A 21714-nucleotide genomic window follows, 5' to 3' on the forward strand; every position below is an offset into this window, starting at 1 on the left:
TCGAGGTCACGCATCAAGCTTCGCCTAGAAGCCGTCTGACATGCCTGGGATAGACCCTGAGGTGATGACTCATAAGTTGAACGTCCTCCCAGAAGCCAGGCCAATAAAACAAAAGAAGAGAGTGGTGGGAAGAGAAAAACAACAAGCCACAAGGGAGGAGGTACAAAAGCTGGAGGAAACAGGGTTTATCAGGGAAGTAATGTATCCACAATGGCTGGCAAATCCTGTATTATTCTAAAAAGCCAATGGCAAATATAGGATGTGTATAGATTTTACTGACCTTAACCAGGCATGCCCCAAAAGATTGTTATCCCTTCTCTGATATTAATAAAATGGTCGATTCTACGGCCGGTTTTGATTATATGTCGTCTCTGGATGCAATGTCAGGTTATCACCAAATTCCAATGGACATGTCGGATGAAGAGAAGACCTCGTTCATAACAGAAGATTGAACCTATTGTTACAGGGCTATGCCTTTTGGGCTAAAGAATGCCGGTGCAACATACCAGAGACTAATGAATAAAATTTTCAAAGAGCAGATCGGTAGGAATATCGAGGTGTACGTGGATGACATGGTTGTCAAAAGCTCAACTTTCCAGCAACACTTGATGGATCTAAGAGAGGTGTTTGAGGTGCTAGAGCGATACAGGATGAGGTTGAATCCGGCAAAATGCGCTTTCTTCATTAGGGGAGGAAAGTTTTTGGGATACATGGTGAGCGGAAAAGGAATTGAGCCCAACCCAGAAAAGGTGGAAGCCATATTGAAAATGCCTGAGCTGACCTGTGTAAGGGACGTCCAAAGAATTACTGGAAGGGTGGTGGCGCTCAACCATTTCATGTCGAGGTCGGCCGAAAGATGCTTGCCATTCTTCAAGAAGCTAAGGAAAGTTCCGAACTTCGAATGGACTAAAGATTGTCAAGAAGCCTTCAAAGAGCTCAAGTGCTATCTTAGCTCGTCACATGTGCTTAGTAGTTCGTTGGAAGGGGAAGAGCTCTTGATCTACTTGGCAGCCTCAGAGCAAGCTGTTAGCGACGTACTGGTAAGAGTGGAAGAAGGAGAGCAGAAGCCTGTTTTTTATGTCAGCAGGGTGCTCAAAGATGCTGAAACAAGATATCTGAACATCGAAAAAATAGCGTACGCCCTATTATTAGCAGTCAGAAAATTCAGGGTTTATCTGTGTAGAATGATAATGTTTGTTGTATTTCATAATAGAGATTACAATCTATTTATGCATGAGAGAGGGTATCTAAATAGGAAGGAAAATCAAGTCTATGATTATACAATCCCTAAAATTAAGCAACTGACCCATCTATCAATATTTACTTCCTATCTTAACATATTTACTTTCTATAACTTATAACACTCCCCCTCAAGTTGGATCATAAATGTTAATCATGCCCAACTTGTTACATATATAATCGACTCGAGTCCCATTTAGAGTTTTAGTGAAAATATCTCCTAATTGTTCTCCAGTTCGGATATATTCTGTTGATATTATCTTTTGTTGAACCTTTTCACGAACAAAATGACAATCAATCTCGATGTGTTTGGTCCTCTCGTGAAATACTGGATTGGAGGCAATGTGGATAGCTGCTTGATTATCACACCACAACTTAGCAGGCACCGAATTTGAAAACCCAACTTCTTCCAACAGTTGACGTACCTACAAGATTTCACAAACGGCTTGTGCCATGGCTCGATATTCAGATTCAGCACTAGAACGGGAGACCACATTTTGCTTCTTACTTTTCCATGAGACCAAGTTACCTCCCACAAAAACACAATACCCAGTAGTTGACCTCCTATCAACTTTCGAGCCTGCCCAATCAGCATCAGAAAAGCATTCAATATTTGAGTGCCCATGGTTACCATAGAATAGGCCTCGCCCTGGGGCCCCTTTAAGGTAACAAAGAATCTGTCCCAGAGCATCCCACTGGGCAACAGTAGGAGAGGACATAAACTGACTTACCACACTCACTGAATATGCAATATCAGGACGAGTCACAGTCAAATAATTCAGCTTACCAACTAATCTTCTGTACCTTCCAGGATCTGCAAATGGCTCACTGTCTTCTGTGGTAAGTTGAAGGTTAGGGGTCATTGGGGTACTACAAGGCTTAGCACCCAATTTTCCTGTTTCTGCCAACAAATCAAGAACATATTTTCTTTGAGATAAAAAGATGCCTTTCTTACACCGCATAACTTCAATTCCCAAGAAATATTTCAAGGAACCCAAATCCTTTGTATGAAACTGTGTTTTAAGAAATTCTTTTAGGGATGTGATGCCAGCAATGTCACTTCCTGTAATAACGATATCATCCACATATACTACAAGCAGAATTACTCCACTATCAGAATTTCTATAAAACACTGAGTGATCACACTTACTCATTTTCATTCCAAATTGTTGGACCACCTCACTAAACCTGCCAAACCATGCTCGAGGACTCTGTTTCAAGCCATAAAGGGATTTTCGAAGTCTACAAACCTTACCTGACTCCCCCTGAGCAACAAAACCAGGTGGTTGCTCAATATAAACCTCCTCCTGAAGATCACCATGAAGAAAAGCATTTTTAATATCCAGTTGATGCAAGGGCCAATCATGAGTAGCCGCCAAGGAAATAAACAATCGGACAGATGCGAGCTTGGCAACTGGAGAGAATGTATCAGAATAGTCAACTCCATAAGTTTGTGCATAACCTTTGGCCACTAAACGAGCCTTGAGGCGAGCAATAGATCCATCAGGGTTTACTTTTACTGCAAACACCCATTTGCACCCAATAGCCCGCTTTCCTGGGGGCAAGGACATCAACTCCCAAGTACCATTAGTGTCAAGAGCCATCATTTCCTCTTCCATTGCAGCACGCCAACCAGGATGGGACAAAGCCTCAATAACAGTTTTGGAAATTGAAATAGAATCTAAAGCAGTGATAAAACAACGAGAAGAGGAGGATAATTGATCATAAGAGACACAAGATGAAATAGGATAAGTGCAAGTACGTTTACCTTTGCGAAGAGCAATGGGCAAATCCAAATCAGACGGTGAAGGATCAGTGGGAGCAGGATCTGTCGACGAAGAAGCAGGTAGCAGAACGGAGTCAGAGTCCTCTAAGCGTCTGGAATACACATGAAAGATGGGAGGGCGACCTGGCACATGAGCGAAAGGTGTAGGAGTAGTCTGAGGAGACAAAGAGCGAACAGTGTATAACAAGAGGTCATCTTCCTCCCCCTCGGTGTTATAAACAGATGATGGCGGAAAAAATGGAGTGGACTCAAAGAATGTTACATCCGCAGACACAAGATACCGATTCAGATCAGGAGAAAAACAACGATACCCTTTCTGACGTCGAGAGTAGCCAAGGAAGACACATTTGAGTGATTTAGGATCCAATTTAGTAACCTGGGGACGAACATCACGAACAAAACATGTACAACCAAACATACGTGGCTCAATAGGAAACAAAGATTTAGTGGGAAACAAAATGTTATAAGGGATATCACCATGAAGGATGGAGGAAGGCATGCGATTGATCAAAAAACAAGCAGTGGATACAGCATCAGCCCAAAAACATTTAGGTACCTTCATTTGGAATAAGAGAGCTCTGGCTACTTCAAGAAGATGTCGATTTTTTCTTTCAGCAACTCCATTTTGTGAAGGAGTGGCAACACAAGATGACTGATGAAGAATCCCTTTTTGTAACAAATAAGATTGAAATTCCCCAGAGAGATACTCTTTAGCATTATCACTTTGCAATATACGGATGGAAGTATTGAATTGGGTTTGGATTTCAGCATAAAATGCACAAAAAACAGAAAATAATTCTGAACGACTCTTCATTAAAAATAACCAAGTAGTACGAGAGAAATCATCAACAAAAGTAACAAAATACTTAAAGCCAGACTTAGACACAACAGGACAAGGACCCCAAACATCTGAATGTACTAACTCAAAGGGAGACGAAGCCCGTTTATTGACTCGAGGCAGTGTAGGTAAACGATGATGTTTGGCAAATTGACAAGACTCACAATCTAGAGTAGACAAAGAATGAAACTGTGGATATAACTTCTTTAAAACTGAGAGAGAAGGATGCCCCAAACGACAATGAATATCAAAAGGTGTTAAACGCGTGGAGCATACCAGAGATCGAGGAGATCGAGGTAGTTGCTGATCCAAGACGTAAAGACCCTCTGACTCACTCCCTCTACCAATAATCTGCTTCGTCGAAAGATCCTGAAAAACAGTGATCAGGAAAGAATGAGACACAACAATTCAATGCACGAGTGAGTTTACTAACGGAAAGCAAATTAAATGCGAACTTAGGGAGACATAACACAGAGGATACAGAAAGAGAAGGGGTTAAGTTGACATGACCAGAACCAATGACAGAAGATTTAGTGCCATCAGCAAGAGTAACATAAGAAGGCGATGTACGAGACTCAAGATTGGACAAAAGGGTAGAATTACCTGACATATGATCGAGAGCACCAGAATCAATAACCCATTTTGAGGATGAAGACACAAGACATGTAGTAGAGTTACCTTGTAATACCCGGCTCGAGTCCGGCATCGGCATTCCTGTAGTCCGGTGGAATCTCGGGTGTCGGAACCCTCGAGAAGGGTAAGACATATGTTTTCCAAGTGTTTTCATGTTTTGAATTGTTAAAAGCATTGAGGTTTGAAAGAAAAGCAACAAGGGAGAAATGCAAAGGTTCGGCCGCCGAAGGTCACTTTCGGCCGCCGAACATTGCATGGTTGCGGCTTCACGTTCGGCTGCCGAAGGTGGTCTGGCCAGCCACCTATAAAAGGGCCAAGGGTCGGTGGAAGGAGGTTATTTCTCCTCCACTTGCAGCCAGAGGTGAGTTTCAGCCTCTCCTACGTTGACTTTCATGTTTTCCATGATTTTCATCAAATCTTTCAAGAGTTTTAAGAGTTTTGGTGACTTATGAAGGTTTTGAGCAAAAGAAGCAAGTTTTGAAGCTTGGAGCTTTGGAAGAGCTTTTCTTCATATCTCCACGTTAGGATCCTTCATCCTCAAGTTGTGTAAGAGGTAAGTGAAGATCCTGAGTTTCTTTGATGGTTTTGAAAGGTTTTATAAAGTTTGTATGGGTAGTATGCATGTTTAGGTTTAGGTGAGGTTTTTGGTGATTTGTGGTGTTCAACATGTTTAAGTGTTATGTACTATGTTTGTTTGGGGTTTTAGGATAGTTTTAGACCCCTTTGTGCATATATATGTGTATATGCTAGTTGGGAGTAGTTGCTATGCATGGTTGTAGGTTTTTGGGCAAAGTTGCATGAAACAGAGCAGGGTTCTGTCCTTCGGGCAAAACCAGGTTCGGCCGCCGAAGGAAGGTTCGGCCGCCGAACCCCTTGTGGAGGCAGTTTCGGCTGCCAAAGGTTGCCCCCGAAAGCTAGGCTTTCGGTTTAGACAGAGACTTTCGGTCGCCGAAAGAAGAAGTTCGGCCGCCGAAAATGTGTGAGTTTCGTCTCTGGACGAGACCTTCGGCCGCCGAAAGTGCCGCCGAACATGCATGAGTTTCGTCTCTGGAGTGGGGTTTCGGCCGCCGAACCTGCCGCCGAAAGTGCCCTGTCCAGCTTTCTTTTGCATGTTTTATGTGATGGTTTGAGGATTGTTTAGAGGGGTTTTGGGGAGTTTTGTAGAGATGTTCTTGAGTGAGTTTAGTCCCTCATTTGAGTCCACCTGTGTAGGTACGGACCAGAGGAATCAGGGAGGTCAGCAGTGAGTCCAGTGTCAGAACCTGCAGAGTCAGTTCAGAGATAACCAGGTGAGTGGAATTTAACTTAATGTTTTAATCTGAGAACTGATATTTTATCATGCTTCATGCATCATGAATATGCTCTAGGGTGAGTGCATTAGTGTACACAAAGATGATGCATTGCATTTATCCTTGTACTTGGCATTGCTCCTTGTACATTGCTTATGTGAGACGGCACGGACTTCGTGAGGATGCATTAGCCCTCAGAGGAAAGACCTGGAACAGCCCTACGGGGACCAGGCACATATATAAAGACCTGGAACAGCCCTACGGGGACCAGGCACATGGTACTTAGGTACCCCAGATGAGATAGAGGGAGTTTTGATCCGTCCGGCCGAGGTGATGTGATTCTGTGTTGCATTCCATGAGAGCATGTTTTATCACCTGTTATTTGCCTATTCTACTCACTGGGCTATCGTAGCTCATCCCTCTCCCCTAATTCCAGTTGTGCAGGTTCAGAGGTCAGAGAGAACTCAGCAGGGTACAGGGAGAGTACAGAGTGGTGTAATAGCTAGTGTGGACATGTAAATGTATAGAGATAGTGTTTATGTACAGTGTATGTACAATGTATAGAATAGTGCTTGACTTATAAGACTTGTAATCCCTTTGTGGAGCCACATGATCAGCTTATGTATGTTTCTTTATTGTTGTATGTTTATGAGCAAAACCAGGCTTAACATTAGGAGTTTGATCCGCCTAGAGCCATGAGGAGCTCTAGTAGGGATTAGTAGAGCACAGAGAGAGTGCATGCACAGGTTAAGCCTTGGAATGAAGAAAAGTTTTATGTTTTTACAGCAAATGTATGATCATGTATGGGATTTCACAGGTATACAGACAGGATAGCAGGCTTACTACGGGTCCCGGCGACCTTAAGTCGATCTGGATCCTAGTGCCGGTGGCAGTTCGGTTTCCGGGCTGTTACAGATTGGTATCAGAGCCCTAGGTTCACATGGTCGGACCTATAGAGAGAGAGTTGGGCTCATAGAGAGGTTTAGCCGGTCAAGCACCATAGGAAAAACATGTCCACAAGGATAGGATGTCAGTCCTGTCGCTATATGCTGATGTGCAATGCTATGAGTTATGCATGTGCATGTTTTATGTGTTGCTGATGTGTTATGTGATGTTGTTTTCCAGAGAGGAAAGATGCGAGGAACTCGTCGATCCGCGAGATTGACTGGAGTCCCACCCGTAAGTGAGGGTACAGCTGCTCGTCCACCTGCCTTGCCAAGGGCAAGATCGCACAGGTCAAGCAGGGAAGGAACCTCACGAGACCCTAGAAGGTCTTCTGACGAGAGCAGGAGAGGAGTAAGCAGAGGGGGAAGGTCAGTAGAAGAAAGAGGTGTGAGGGAAGAGGATCAGAGTAGAGATGCAAGCATGGGTGTAGGAAGGTCAGAAGAAGGTATGGGGGAGTCCCAGGGAGGCGTTCAGGCCTCGGGGTTTGGCTATCCACCCTTTCCACAGGGCCCAGAGTATCCGATGGGAGGCACGTCGGATTACTCCAGTTTTGCCCCATATCCACCCTACATGCCATATATGCCCTATCCTTCCTTTTATCCACCATATCACATGTATCCACCCCCACCTGTTCATCCAAGTCCAGTACAGCCTGAAGTGAGGGAAACAGTTCCTCCACCACCACCTCCTGAACCAGTAGCCCCTGTTGTGGAAGCACAGCAACCCAGTTCTTCAGGGGGAAGTAAGGTGAAGATGACCGAGTACTTAAAGTTGGATGCTCCGAAATTCAATACAGGAGATGATCCCTTTGAGTATTTCAGTGCAGTCAGAATGATAACAAGTGAGTTGGGAGCTGATGATGGTAGAGCCATTGAGATGGCAGGGTTCACTTTAAAGTGTAAGAAAGCTAGAGAATGGTTCAAGAACTATGTGGACCCGAAACTTGAGAGTATGACATGGGAAGAGTTCGCCAACGAATTTGCTGGATGGGCTTTTCCTGACAGTTCCAGGGAACTAAAGGTTGTGGAGTTTGAGCAGTTGCGACAGACGGAGGAGATGAGCGTTGATGACTATACAGATAAGTTCCTGGAATTGTTGCCATATGTCGGTCAGGCATATGATACAGATCAGAAGAAGGCAAAGAGATATGCCACAAGGCTTCATCCCAGGTATTTCTCTTTGATTCTTCATGCGGAGAAGGAAAGTTTCCACTCTATTGTGGATGCTGCTAGAAAGATGGAGGCCAGTGCTATAAGTCAAGGTGTAGTCAAGGCACAGTCTTCTGGTGTTATACCAGGTTCCTCCTCACAGAGTACAGTAAGTGCAAGTAAGAAGAGATGGGAGAAATTCAGAGGAAAGAGAGGCAAGTTCTGGAACAGGCTTAAGTCGGGTCTGGGAATGAGTAGTGGCTCCAGTTCTGGCGCAGATTTTCCAGTGTGCAAGAGGTGTGGCAAACAGCATAGAGGAGCTTGTCAGTTGGGATCCACAGCCTGCTATAGATGTGGGCAGGAGGGACATTATGCACGGGAATGTCCTCAGGCGACTTTGGTTGCACCATCCCAGCAGATGAGTACGGGCAGTGTAGTACAGCCAGTAGCTTCAGCCGTACCACCAAGCAGTGGCAGAGGAAGAGGAAGAGGGGTAGCCTCTTCATCAGGGATGGGTTCCCGAGGTGCAGGGTCCGTCAGCCCCAGCACGGATTTTCACCCTGACTCAGCAGGAGGCAGACACGTCGAACACGGTGGTGTCAGGTAATCTCATCATTGGGTGTTCAGAGGTGTATGCTTTAATGGACCCCGGTGCTTCTCACTCGTTCATTTCTTCTAGAGCTGCAGAGAGGTTGGGTTTGATAGTGTCTGAGTTAGAGTGTCCTCTATGGGTCAGTGGACCCAAATGTGATCCATCTTTGGCAGAGTCAGTCTGTCGGTTCAGTCCAGTGTGCATAGAGGGTAGATACCTTCCAGCTGACCTGGTGGTTCTAGAGTTGACAGATTTTGATGTCATTCTAGGGATGGACTGGTTATCTACGTATGATGCTACCCTGAACTGTAGAGACAAGGTAGTCAGTGTCAGAGACCAGGATGGGTCAGAGTGTGTCTTCAGAGGAGACAAGAGAGGGACACCTAGGGGTTTGATATCAGCCCTCCAGGCTCGTAGAATGTTAAGGAAGGGGTGTCAGGGGTTCCTAGCTTATGTGAGAGAGCTAGACAGTCAGGTTAGGGAACCATCCTCAGTACCAGTTGTCAGAGACTTCCTAGATTTGTTTCCTGAAGAGCTTCCAGGACTGCCACCAGATAGGGAAATAGAGTTCGAGATTGAGTTGATGCCCAATGCTAGACCGATCTCTATTCCTCCCTACAGGATGGCACCAGCAGAGTTGCGAGAGTTGAAAGAGCAGTTACAGGATTTGGTAGCTAAGGGTTTCATCCGCCCGAGTACCTCACCCTGGGGTGCTCCAGTATTATTTGTTAGAAAGAAGGATGGACCTCTTAGACTTTGTGTCGACTACAGACAGTTGAACAAAGTCACTATCAAAAACAAGTATCCGTTACCCAGGATCGATGATCTCTTCGACCAGCTGGCAGGAGCAGGTTGTTTTTCTAAAATAGATCTGAGATCCGGATACCACCAGTTGAAGATCAGGGAAGGAGATGTCTCTAAGACTGCTTTCCGAACCAGATATGGGCATTATGAGTTCCTTGTGATGCCGTTCGGGTTGACTAACGCCCCTGCAGCATTCATGGATCTCATGAACAGGGTTTTCCGGGAGTACTTGGATCGTTTTGTGATCGTCTTTATTGATGATATCTTGGTGTACTCCAGGAATGCAGAGGACCATGCCCAGCATCTGAGGATAGTGCTGCAAACCTTGAGAGAGCATGGCTTGTATGCCAAGTTCTCCAAGTGCGAGTTCTGGCTAAGGAGCATTTCCTTTTTGGGCCATGTTGTATCAGAGGAAGGTATAGCAGTTGATCCCAAAAAGGTAGAGGCAGTAGCCAACTGGCCTACACCCACTACAGTGACAGAGATCAAGAGTTTTCTGGGTTTGGCAGGCTACTATCGGAGGTTCGTTCAGAACTTCTCGAAGATAGCTGCTCCTATGACCAGACTGACCAGAAAGAATCAAAAGTTTGTGTGGTCAGAGGAATGTGAAGAGAGTTTTGCAGAGTTGAAGAGACGATTAACTTCAGCACCGGTGTTAGCTCTGCCGATTAGTGATGAAGATTTCACAGTGTTCTGTGATGCATCCCGAGTGGGATTAGGTTGTGTGTTGATGCAGAATGACAAAGTGATAGCTTATGCTTCTAGACAGCTGAAGAAGCACGAGCTGAATTACCCGACACACGATCTGGAGATGGCAGCTGTTATCTTTGCACTTAAGATGTGGAGGCATTACCTCTATGGGGTAAAATGTGAGATCTATACGGATCATAAGAGCCTGCAGCACATCTTAAGTCAGAGAGAGTTAAACTTGAGGCAGAGACGGTGGGTAGAATTGCTCAGTGATTATGATTGCAAGATCCAGTATCATCCAGGCAAGGCGAATGTTGTAGCTGATGCCTTAAGCCGAAAGTCACTTGGCAGTTTATCCCACATTGCAGTAGAGAGAAGACCGGTGGTGAAGGATTTCTATAAGCTCGTGGAAGACGGGTTACAGTTACAGTTATCTGGTACCGGTGTTTTGCTCGCACAGATGAAAGTGACACCAGTGTTTCTAGAGCAAGTGGCTCTGAAACAGCACGAAGACCCCGAGTTAGTGAAGATTGCCAGGACTGTTCAGTCGGGCAACAGTGCAGAGTTTAGATTTGACGGTGAGGGGATTCTTCGGCACGGTAAGAGGTTATGTGTACCAGATGATAGCAGTTTAAAGGAAGACATTATGAGGGAAGCTCATAATGCGAGGTATAGCATTCACCCGGGAGCCACCAAGATGTATCAAGATCTGAGAAGGGTGTATTGGTGGCCAGCAATGAAGAGAGAAGTGGCACAGTTCGTGTCAGCCTGCGAGACATGTCAAAGGGTGAAGCTAGAGCACCAGAAGCCGGCTGGAATGCTTAACCCACTGCCGATTCCAGAATGGAAATGGGAAAACATAGCTATGGATTTTGTAGTGGGGTTACCGGCGACGTCTAACAGACTAGACTCCATATGGGTGATTGTGGATAGACTCACTAAATCTGCTCACTTCATTCCAGTCAGGAGTAACTACTCTGTGGACAAGTTGGCGCAGGTGTATGTAGACGAGATAGTAAGGTTGCATGGAGTTCCAGTGTCGATAGTATCAGATCGAGGACCTCAGTTCACCTCCAGGTTTTGGCGGAGTCTGCAAAATGAAATGGGCACAAGGTTGGATTTCAGCACTGCTTTCCATCCACAGACAGACGGTCAGTCAGAGAGGACCATCCAGACCATTGAAGATATGCTGAGAATGTGTGTGTTAGACTTTGGCGGTTCTTGGAGGCAGCATCTACCTCTGGTGGAGTTTGCCTACAACAACAGCCATCATGCTAGCATAGGGATGGCTCCTTATGAAGCTTTGTATGGGAGGAAGTGTCGAACACCTGTTTGCTGGGAAGAGGTAGGAGAGAAAACTCTTGCAGGGCCAGAGTTAGTTGAGATAACCAGCAAGTTAGTGCTTATCATCAGAGAGAGGATCAGAACAGCTGTAAGCAGACAGAAAAGTTATGCAGACATCCGTAGGAAGCAGATAGAGTTCCAGGAGGGGGATATGGTATTGCTTAAGGTGTCTCCGATGAAGGGAGTGGTTAGGTTTGGAAAGAAGGGTAAACTGGCCCCACGGTACATTGGTCCCTTTGAGATCTTACAGAAGATCGGGCCTGTTTCGTATAAGCTAGATTTACCGGCTTCTATGGAACGAATTCACCCGGTATTCCATGTTTCTATGTTGAGAAAATTTGTGTCAGATCCAGAGAAGGTTCTTAGTGAACCTGAGGTGGAAATCTTAAGTGATCTCACCTATGTAGAGCAGCCAGTGCGGATCCTTGACACCCAGATCAGAAAGCTGAGAAACAAGGAGATACCAATGGTGAAAGTTTTGTGGAACCACCACAACCTAGAAGAGTGCACTTGGGAGACTCGGGAGTCCATGCTCTAGCAATACCCATATCTGTTTTAAGGTTAGTTTTTCCCCTTTTCTATGTGTTTCTGTTGTGTTAGGGACATTCGGGGACGAATGTTCTTAAGGGGGGGAGAATGTAATACCCGGCTCGAGTCCGGCATCGGAATTCCTAGAGTCCGGTGGAATCTCGGGTGTCGGAACCCTCGAGAAGGGTAATATATATGTTTTTTAAGGTATTTTCACTGGTTTTCATGTTTTGAAGGGTTAAAAGACTTGAGTTTTGAAAGAAAAGCAACAAGGGAGAAATGCAAAGGTTCGGCCGCCGAAGGTCACTTTCGGCCGCCGAACATTGCATGGTTGCGGCTTCACGTTCGGCTGCCGAAGGTGGTCTGGCCAGCCACCTATAAAAGGGCCAAGGGTCGGTGGAAGGAGGTTATTTCTCCTCCACTTGCAGCCAGAGGTGAGTTTCAGCCTCTCCTACGTTGACTTTCATGTTTTCCATGATTTTCATCAAATCTTTCAAGAGTTTTAAGAGTTTTGGTGATTTATGAAGGTTTTGAGCAAAAGAACCAAGTTTTGAAGCTTGGAGCGTTGGAAGAGCTTTTCTTCATATCTCCACGTTGGGATCCTTCATCCTCAAGTTTGTTAAGAGGTAAGTGAAGATCCTGAGCTTCTTTGATGATTTTGAAAGGTTTTCTGAAGTTTGTATGGGTAGTATGCATGTTTAGGTTTAGGTGAGGTTTTTGGTGATTTGTGGTGTTCCAGCATGATTAAGTGTTGTGTGTTATGTTTGTTTGGGGTTTTAGAGTAGTTTTAGACCCCTTTGTGCATATATATGTGTATATGCTAGTTGGGAGTAGTTGATGTGCATGTTTGTAGGTTTTTGGGCAAAGTTTGTATGAAACAGAGCAGGGTTCTGCCCTTCGGGCAAAACCAGGTTCGGCCGCCGAAGGAAGGTTCGGCCGCCGAACCCTTTGTGGAGGCAGTTCGGCTGCCAAAGGTTGCCCCCGAAAGCTAGGCTTTCGGTTTAGAAAGGGACTTTCGGCCGCCGAAAGAGGGCGTTCGGCCGCCGAAAGTGTGTGAGTTTCGTCTCTGGACGAGACCTTCGGCCGCCGAAGGTGCCGCCGAACATGCATGAGTTTCGTCTCTGGAGTGGGGTTTCGGCCGCCGAACCTGTCGCCGAAAGTGCCCTGTCCAGCTTTCTTTTGCATGTTTTATGTGATGGTTTGAGGATTGTTTAGAGGGGTTTTGGGGAGTTTCTTAGAGATGTTCTTGAGTGAGTTTAGTCCCTCATTTGAGTCCACCTGTGTAGGTACGGACCAGAGGAATCAGGGACATCAGCAGTGAGTCCAGAGTCAGAACCTGCAGAGTCAGTTCAGAGAGAACTACAGGTGAGTGGAATTTAACTTAATGTTTTAATATGAGAACTGAATATTTTCTCATGCTTCATGCATCATGAATATGCTATAGGGTGAGTGCATTAGTGTACACGAAGATGATGCATTGCATTTATCCTTGTACTTGGCACTGCTCCTTGTACATTGCTTATGTGAGACGGCACGGACTTCGTGAGGATTCATTAGCCCTCAGAGGAAAGACCTGGAACAGCCCTACGGGGACCAGGCACACACAGAAAGACCTGGAACAGCCCTATGGGGACCAGGCACATGGTACTTAGGTACCCCAGATGAGATAGAGGGAGTTTTGATCCGTCCGGCCGAGGTTATGTGATTATGTGTTGCATTCCATGAGAGCATGTTTTATCACCTGTTATTTGACTATTCTACTCACTGGGCTATCGTAGCTCATCCCTCTCCCCTAACTTCAGTTGTGCAGGTTCAGAGGTCAGAGAGAACTCAGCAGGGTACAGGAAGAGTACAGAGTGGTGTAATAGCTAGTATGGACATGTAAATGTATAGAGATAATGTATATGTATAGTGTATAGAATGGTGCTTGATTTATAAGACTTGTAATCCCTTGGAGCCACATGATCAGTTTATGTATGTTTCTTTATTGTTGTATGTTTATGAGCAAAACCAGGCTTAACATTATGAGATTGATCCGCCTAGAGCCATGAGGAGCTCTAGTAGGGATTGGTAGAGCACAGAGAGAGTGCATGCACAGGTTAAGCCTTGGAATGAAGAAAAGTTTTATGTTTTTACAGCAAATGTATGATCATGTATGGGATTGTACAGGTCGACAGACAGGATAGCAGGCTTACTACGGGTCCCGGCGACCTTAAGTCGATCTGGATCCTAGTGCCGGTGGCAGTTCGGTTTCCGGGCTGTTACATGAACAGTACCCGTGAACAGTACCGATGAACAGTACCCGTGAACAGTTCCGATGAACAGTACCGATAAAAACACCTCCCCCAAAACCCGAACGGCAAATAAACCTCAGATCTGACAAGGGAACGATGTGGCGGCTCCAGCGATGGTGAGATCCAAATATTACCCGTTATGGGTAACCCAAATAAACAGAGCCCTAAGTCTCCAAAAAAATTTTTTTTTTTTTTCTTAAAAAAACTTTGACGGGAGAGAAAAATTAAATCTCTACGAGAAAGGCTCTGATACCATGTAGAATGATAATGTTTGTTGTATTTCATAATAGAGATTACAATCTATTTATACATGAGAGAGGGTATCTAAATAGGAAGGAAAATCAAGTCTATGATTATACAATCCCTAAAATTAAGCAACTGACCCATCTATCAATATTTACTTCCTATCTTAACATATTTACTTTCTATAACTTATAACAATCTGGAGAGCCATCAAGGAGTAGTGATGACAGACCAGCCGTTGAAGAAAATCCTACATAGACCAGAAACTTCAGGTCGAATACTCGCATGGTCCATCGAGATTAGTCCTTACTGTTTAGAATACCAACCTCGCACCACTATAAAATCTCAAGCTCTTGCGGACTTCATAACAGAGTGCTCTTTCAACGAAAAACAAGCAGAATTGGGTAAGACATCCTCAGAAAATATAGAGGGTGAGAGAGAGAGGCAGCCCTCTCGGGAATTCAACTGGAAGCTGTATGTAGACGGAGCATCCGGAGCTGGGGGCAGCGGTGCGGGGATAATGCTGAAGGGCCCTGAAGGGTTCAAAGTCTGCTATGCTCTACGCCTGGAGTTCAGCGCCACTAACAATGTAGCAGAATATGAAGCCCTAATGAACAGGATGATGATCGCAGCGGAAGTAGGGGCAATTGATCTCGAGGTAAATAGCGATTCCCAGTTGGTAATCGGTCAGGTAACGGGGGCATATCAGGCAAAAGACCTAACCATGCAGAGCTACTTGGCGAAGGTCAAGGCAATAGAAGCTGAGTTACGAGGTCGGGAGATCGCGATAAGATACCAGAGAATACCTTGGGAAGAAAATGAAGAGGCAGACCTGCTCAGTCGATTGTCTAAAGAGGAGGTAGAACATCTCCCGGATGAGGTATATATACAACATGTCAGCGCTCCTGCCTTTGACAAAGGGAACGCTATAATGGAAGTAGAAGAAGGGCGGAATTGGATGACCCCATACCTCGACTATTTGGAAAGAGGAAAACTTCCCGAAGATAAAGTTGAAGCCAAGAAAATTGCAGCTCGGGCTGCCAACTACCAGGCAATGAGGAGAACTTTATACCGAAGAGGGAAGTCCAGTCCGTGGCTCCGGTGTGTAAGTCCGGAGGAAGCTATAAGGGTGATGGAAGAAGTACACCAAGGAGTGTGCAGAGCTCATGAAGGAGCTGGGACACTAGCAAACAAAATATTCAGACAAGGATACTACTGGCCCACTGTTAAAAAAGAGGCGGAGGATTTTGTCCGAAGATGCGATGTATACCAGAGGTTTGCCAATGCCATCAATGTTCCAGCCACCCCTCAGTCCAGTATATCCAGCCCATGGCCGTTCTCACAGTGGGCATGGATATTCTGGGACCTTTTCCCAAGACCTCGGGACAGAAGAAGTTTATAGTAGTGGCTGTGGAGTACTTCTCAAAATGGCTAGAGGTAGAGGCAATCCCCACAATTACGGCTAGAAAGATTATAGATTTTGTCTGGGGCAACATTATATGCAGGTTTGAGATACCAAGAGTGTTCATATCGGATAATGGTAGACAGTTTGACTGCAAGACCTTTAAGGAATTCACAGAAAACATGGGCATATGGCATAAATTCTCCTCGGTGGCCCACCCTCAAACCAACGGCCAAACAGAGGTCACTAACAAAGCTATCCTCCAGGGACTGAAGAAGCGACTGGATGGAGCAAAGGCAAATTGGGCAGATGAACTCAATAGTATCCTGTGGGCACTCCGAACCACCCCTAGGGCATCCACCAAAGCGACACCTTGTGCACTCGCGTTTGGCACCGAAGCTGTAGTCCCAATTGAGCTGCAAGTCCCTACTCATCGAGTCTAATTCAATAGCAAGAGCACCAACGACGATAAGTTGAGAAGTAACTTAGACGCCTTGGAAGAAGTTAGAGAAGAAGCTCAAGTCCGCACGGCTGCATATCAATAGAGGGCAGCTCATTACTACAACCAGCGAGTCAGAGAAAGGAGCCTAAAGGTGGGAGACCTGGCACTAAGAAACCTGGAAGCCATTGGAAAAAAGGATGCAGTTGGAAAGCTAGCACCAACTTGGGAAGGCCCCTTCAGGATAACCAAAGTCGTCAAACCGGGCGTATATCGAATTGAAGACCTGCAGGGAAATCCGAAACCCCACGCTTGGAATATCTAGCATATGAAGAGGTACTTCCCTTAAAATGTTTGTAACATGATGAAAACTCTTGTACTTTGAAAATATGAATGAAATGAATAACATCGTTCTTAATAAGCAATGTTATTCCTATTATTATGCGTCTTAGTTTCTTCGAAAAAGAAAGAATAGATGCTAGAAGACCTCAGTGAGGTAGGTGACCGGGCTCCCCAAGCGCCCCCGGCACCACAAAACCGGCTGAGATGATGAAGCGACAGTAAGGCCATAGAGCTTGAATCTCATTCAAGACCTCAGCGAGGTAGGTGACCGGGCTCCCCAAGCGCCCCCGGCACCATAAAACCGGCTGAGATGATGAAGCGACAGTAAGGCTATAGAGTCTGAATCTCGTTCAAGACCTCAGCGAGGTAGGTGACCAGGCTCCCCAAGCGCCCTCGGCACCACAAAACCGGCTGAGATGATGAAGCGATAGTAAGGCCGTAGAGCCTGAATCTCGTTCAAGACCTCAGCGAGGTAGGTGATCGGGCTCCTCAAGCGCCCCCGGCACCATAAAACCGGCTGAGATGATAAAGCGACAGTAAGGCCATAGAGCCTGAATCTCGTTCAAGACCTCAGCGAGGTAGGTGACCGGGCTCCCCAAGCGCCCCCGACACCATAAAACCGGCTGAGATGATGAAGCGACAGTAAGGCCATAAAGCCTGAATCTCGTTCAAGACCTCAGCGAGGTAGGTGACTGGGCTCCCCAAGCGCCCCCGGCACCATAAAACCAGTTGAGATGATGAAGCGACAGTAAGGCCATAGAGCCTAAATCTCGTTCAAGACCTCAGCGAGGTAGGTGATCGGGCTCCCCAAGTGCCCCCAGCACCATAAAACCGGCTGAGATGATGAAGCGACAGTAAGGTCATAGAGCCTGAATCTCGTTCAAGACCTCAGCGAGGTAGGTGACCGGGCTCCCCAAGCGCCCCCGGCACCATAAAACTGGCTGAGATGATGAAGCGACAGTAAGGCCATAGAGCCTGAATCTCGTTCAAGACCTCAGCAAGGTAGGTGACCGGGCTCCCCAAGCGCCCCTGGCACCACAAAACCGGCTGAGATGATGAAGCAACAATGAGGCCAAAAGTGCTCAAATTTGGCCTAAGATGATAAAGGCTGAATCCCAAGCTAGGATACACAAATCCGAGCTCGGAGAAATCAAACGAAAAGTGAGCCACGCTCAGGAAGCCCAACAGCAAAATAAAAGTTACAAGTTTCCTCTAAACCAAGGGGCAAATCAAAGGCGCGAATGGATGAGCAATGCCACAACCTCAATTCCACTCAACACAGAATGGAAAACAAATCCAGGGAGACAGGATCATTCTAAAAAGGTACATTACTTAACCTACTTTGGTTATGTGAAAGCTATGCGTATGAGCTTGCACCATTGATAAATCGATGAAAGATTAGAAAAATTCATAAGTTAGAAGTTCAACTAATTGTTAGAGTTTTAACCCGGATTAACCCAAAGGCGAGAAAATTGGTAACCAGGCTGGTCAGTTCAGTGTGGCCGATTTCTTTGGAAAATTACAAAATAAACATCTGGTTTAAGAGTTTTTATTAACAGATTAAGCAAATCAGGCCTTTAACAAATTAAGCAACTGGGTAAAACCAGAAAAATAAACAAGAGAAGAGACAGTTCAAGTATGAACACAAATAAAAATAAGATTTCATTAAATAAAAAGAAAAAAGATTACAACCTAATCTAATCATCTATAACTATGGGAGGGAAAATTATCCGTAAAGGACTTACATTATTGCCTACGCTATTGCCTACGCTATTGCCTACACTACTATCTTTGGGGAGCCCAACGCCCTCCTGCTCTAATTCCCCGGTGCCCACGAAGGGCACTACCTCCCCTCCTTGGGGCCCAGCATCTTCCCCCTGAGGCCTAGCATCATCTTCTATGGACTGGCTGCCTTCTTGCTCGTCTTCCTCCCCTAGCTTGGCATCCTCTTCCAAAGGTTCAGTGGCAGCGCGAGAAGTCCCTTTAGGAAGAGGGTTATCATCCTCCCCATAGATCACCTCCTCGCCGTCTGAATCCACTTCTGGGGCTCGGAGTTGACCTAATGGGGTGGAGGGAGCCGCCCTGGCTTCTCTTAGGCCTCGATTATACCCAAAGGCAAACATACGGAAATCCCTGTGCCAGATCTCATTTTTTAGCTCATCAGAGGCCTTAAACTTCGCAAGCCTTGCCTTACAGGCCTCCTCTATCTTTGCCTTCAACTCGGCAGACTCCCTATACTCCTGCAGGCGCTCCTCACACGCCAACTGGACTTTGTCTTCAGCACGCTTGGCATCCTCGAGCAGGGCTGAGCACCTCTTTTTCAGAGCTTCGACCTTCTGGCAAAGATATTGGTTTTGAAGTTTGGATGCCTCTACTGCCAGAGTCAGGTCTGTGACATTATTAGCACGCTTGCTCAGCTCCTGCTCGAGCACAACTCTCCGAGCTAGGGCTTCGTCCCTCTGAGCCAGCACGACATCATAACGAGTCCGAGCTCCCTCGTAATCTGTCTTCAGTGCCTCATGTTGACGCCAGACCTCATTCTTCTGGCTCACGACCTCATCTCTCTCCCGACGGGCTTCTTCCAAGGAGGACAGCTGCCCTAACGCCTCGTCCCGGCGAACCTCCGCTGCAGCTGCCCTCTCATCAGCCCTCTTCAAAGCGTCCAGGGTGTAAGACAGTTCCTCCCGAAGAGTCTTCAGATGCTCCTGGGCTGCGGCCAGATGACCCCGAGCGTCACTCGTGACCACCAGATTCTCCTCGAGGTGAGCCTCTTCAATCCGGCGGTCCACGGAGTCCCTGAGAGAACGATCTCGGGCGTCAATCTCCATGAAAACGCCCATCGCCTGGCAAAAGGGAGAAATCAGTGAAGTCAGTCAGAAGATGAAGAAAGATAGGAATAAATTAAAAACAGAAAAGGGACAAGCATAAATTACCATCAGGAGCATCTCCCTGACAGTATCACCGAGCTGCTCTCGAGTACGAGAGTGGAACGCCACCTGCTCCCTGGTAAAGCTCGCCAAGAGCCCGATAAGAGCCAGGAGACGAGGGTCTGAAGCCTCAGTATCCCCACCAAACATCTGCTCTCGAAGTACCTCCGCGACCACGCTCGCAGAAGATTGATGGGTGATGTCCTCAGCGTTAAGAATCTCATTATCGGGGGCAGAGAGTAGGGGCACCACGGGAGTCTTCTCCTTCTCGAGGGGAGGGAGAGCTGGGGCTGGACGTCTGGAGGCCCGAGACCTCTTGGGAGCAGGAGCTGGGGCAGGAACATTAGAGGGAAGAGAACGCTTGCCCGCGACACTTTTAGTAGCACCCTCAGGGGCGTCTGAGGTCTTCCCTTGGGGAGGAATGACATCAACCGGCCTGGACTCGCCCTCCTCTCTAGGGATGTCCTCGACAACAGAGGCGACCTCTACAGCAGCTCCTCGGACACCTTCACTGGCCGAGATGACCTCGATCTCACCCTCGAGGGCCCTCCTATCAGCTGAAGAGGCCTTAAACCTCTCCTCAGGGGCATCCCCTAAAGACGAGGCAGCATCTGCCCTCACGAGCTCGGAGCCCTCAGCTGGCTTGCCAGTATCCCTTGAGGCAACTTCCGTCCTTACAACAGCAGCCCGCTAGGACCTGGGGACCTGGGAATATTGAGAGTGTGAGCTAGACTTGCTACGGCTGGAAGGCTTAGAGGTCCTAACACCCCGTGAGCTCGGTCTAAAAGCCCGAGAAGGAAGCAGAGCTGGGGCAGCAGATCGGCCGGCCGTCCTAGAAGAAATGACCTGGGCAACCTCCTGGGTAGCATCAACCACTGATCGCCCAGCTCGGAAGGCATCCAGAGCAACATTCATGCTCTCCCGAGATAGGGTAAAGTTCTTCGGCGGTTTGATATGGTCCATGGGAGTTTCAGAAGCTGCAAAAAACCCAAAACCAAAACGAATTAGAAAGACACTCAAGGAAATCACAAAGAAAAACAAAACAGCTAAAGGAAGCAAAATACCCGCTTCCCGGCAGTCCTGAAGACTGGACACAAACATACACTTTTTGACGTCATACTTCCGATCAACAAAAGTCGGTCGAAGAAAGCCGACCTGTTCGGAAAGGCTCAACTGGGGCAGATCGTTGCAGCCCAGAGGAACATCCTCCCAGGAGAGCTCCACCTCCCAGGATAACCCGGAGTCCTTCTTTAACTCCATCATCGCGAATCCCTCTACCCAGCCTTTTATCGAGTCCTTGTGACCCGAGAAAATAGACAACCTCCCACGAGGGGCGAAATAATAAAAGCTCTGACTCGCCTAACTAACCGGAAGAAAGTGATAAACAGACGCGCTGTGGGTGTGAACCCCTAGCTCAGGCAGACAGACTCGAAGGAGCACATAAACAAAATGGAATTAGGAGCTAACATCCGAGAGGTTATCCCGAAATACCGGAAGACCTCAATGAAAAAGGGAGAAAAAGGGAAGGTTAGATCATATTCTCGCTGCTTGACGAAAAAGACCAAGCTACGGTCCTTTTGAGGATCGATCAAACCAGAAGGGGGAGGATCGGGAAGAACGATCCTCTCATTCCGATAGGGAGCTCGGATATGGAAAAGAGGGGTATCTAAATACTCCCAGGAAAAGAAATTTTTTAGAGTGGAAGAGATGATGACAGACTCTAGGTTAATGACATTAGAGAGCTTGGGGCTATCCATGGAGGAATGAAGAGCGTACCTTGAAAACGAAGAGGGCAGAAGGACGGAGCTAGCAATGCGCGCAGAGAGCAGAGAAGAGTGAAAGTTTTGAGAAGACTGAGAGAATTCGAAATTTGAAACAGTAATGCGAAGAGGAGGTATTTTAAGAAAAACTGTCCTTGGGCGGCGCGGTCATAATGAATCTCGAAATTTACTCCCTCATCATTCATGTAATAACTGATGAGAAAGTAAAGGGGCAATTGATGACCACTAGGCTTCATCTCCCCCATATGAGGCCAGGCCCACGATGACAGTCCCAGACCAAAGGTCGAGAAGCCTATTCAGTGAGCCGGCCTAGACCATCCGGCCTCGAAATCGGGCCTCCCATGGGCCTCAACCCTTCCACATCTAGTCCAGTCCTGAGGCCAAGTAGGAGAGGGATAACCAATCCATCCGTCCAGCGTGATCTGTTCACACGCGCGTCCGAGAGGGATT

General features: G+C 46.7%; 2 protein-coding genes across 2 annotated transcripts; one reads left to right on the forward strand and one right to left on the reverse strand.

Moving 5' to 3' along the window:
• The first annotated feature begins 470 nt into the window (after positions 1–470).
• Positions 471–16218, forward strand: LOC110608389. The gene is made up of 3 exons (XM_043956805.1): positions 471–1040; positions 14579–15717; positions 15879–16218. The coding sequence occupies exons 1-3, from the start codon at positions 471–473 to the stop codon at positions 16216–16218; spliced, it is 2049 nt and encodes a 682-aa protein (XP_043812740.1).
• A 2035-nt stretch (positions 16219–18253) lies between these two features.
• On the reverse strand, positions 18254–20743 carry LOC122723703. Its single transcript, XM_043956806.1, has 4 exons — positions 20548–20743; positions 20330–20460; positions 19490–20173; positions 18254–19399 (listed from the first exon to the last, which is right to left on the reverse strand). Exons 1-4 carry the CDS (start codon positions 20741–20743, stop codon positions 18254–18256), a joined length of 2157 nt encoding a protein of 718 aa, XP_043812741.1.
• Between the last annotated feature and the right edge of the window lie 971 nt (positions 20744–21714).

Source organism: Manihot esculenta, chromosome 5 (genome assembly GCF_001659605.2).
Source record: "Manihot esculenta cultivar AM560-2 chromosome 5, M.esculenta_v8, whole genome shotgun sequence".
Taxonomy (NCBI): Eukaryota; Viridiplantae; Streptophyta; class Magnoliopsida; order Malpighiales; family Euphorbiaceae; genus Manihot; species Manihot esculenta.

What these genes read in the sequence shown, in the direction of transcription:
- LOC110608389 (XM_043956805.1), top strand. Translation starts at nt 471, where the DNA reads ATGCCTTTTGGGCTAAAGAATGCCGGTGCAACATACCAGAGACTAATG. An exon ending in AAGCTGTTAGCGACGTACTG is followed by an intron (nt 1,041 to 14,578) that starts GTAAGAGTGGAA and finishes AACAATCTGGAG; the next exon opens with AGCCATCAAGGAGTAGTGAT. An exon ending in AGCCCATGGCCGTTCTCACA is followed by an intron (nt 15,718 to 15,878) that starts GTGGGCATGGAT and finishes CATTATATGCAG; the next exon opens with GTTTGAGATACCAAGAGTGT.
- LOC122723703 (XM_043956806.1), bottom strand. Translation starts at nt 20,743, where the DNA reads ATGGAGTTAAAGAAGGACTCCGGGTTATCCTGGGAGGTGGAGCTCTCC. An exon ending in TCAGGACTGCCGGGAAGCGG is followed by an intron (nt 20,461 to 20,547) that starts GTATTTTGCTTC and finishes GGTTTTTTGCAG; the next exon opens with CTTCTGAAACTCCCATGGAC. An exon ending in CTACCCAGGAGGTTGCCCAG is followed by an intron (nt 20,174 to 20,329) that starts GTCATTTCTTCT and finishes CCCAGGTCCTAG; the next exon opens with CGGGCTGCTGTTGTAAGGAC.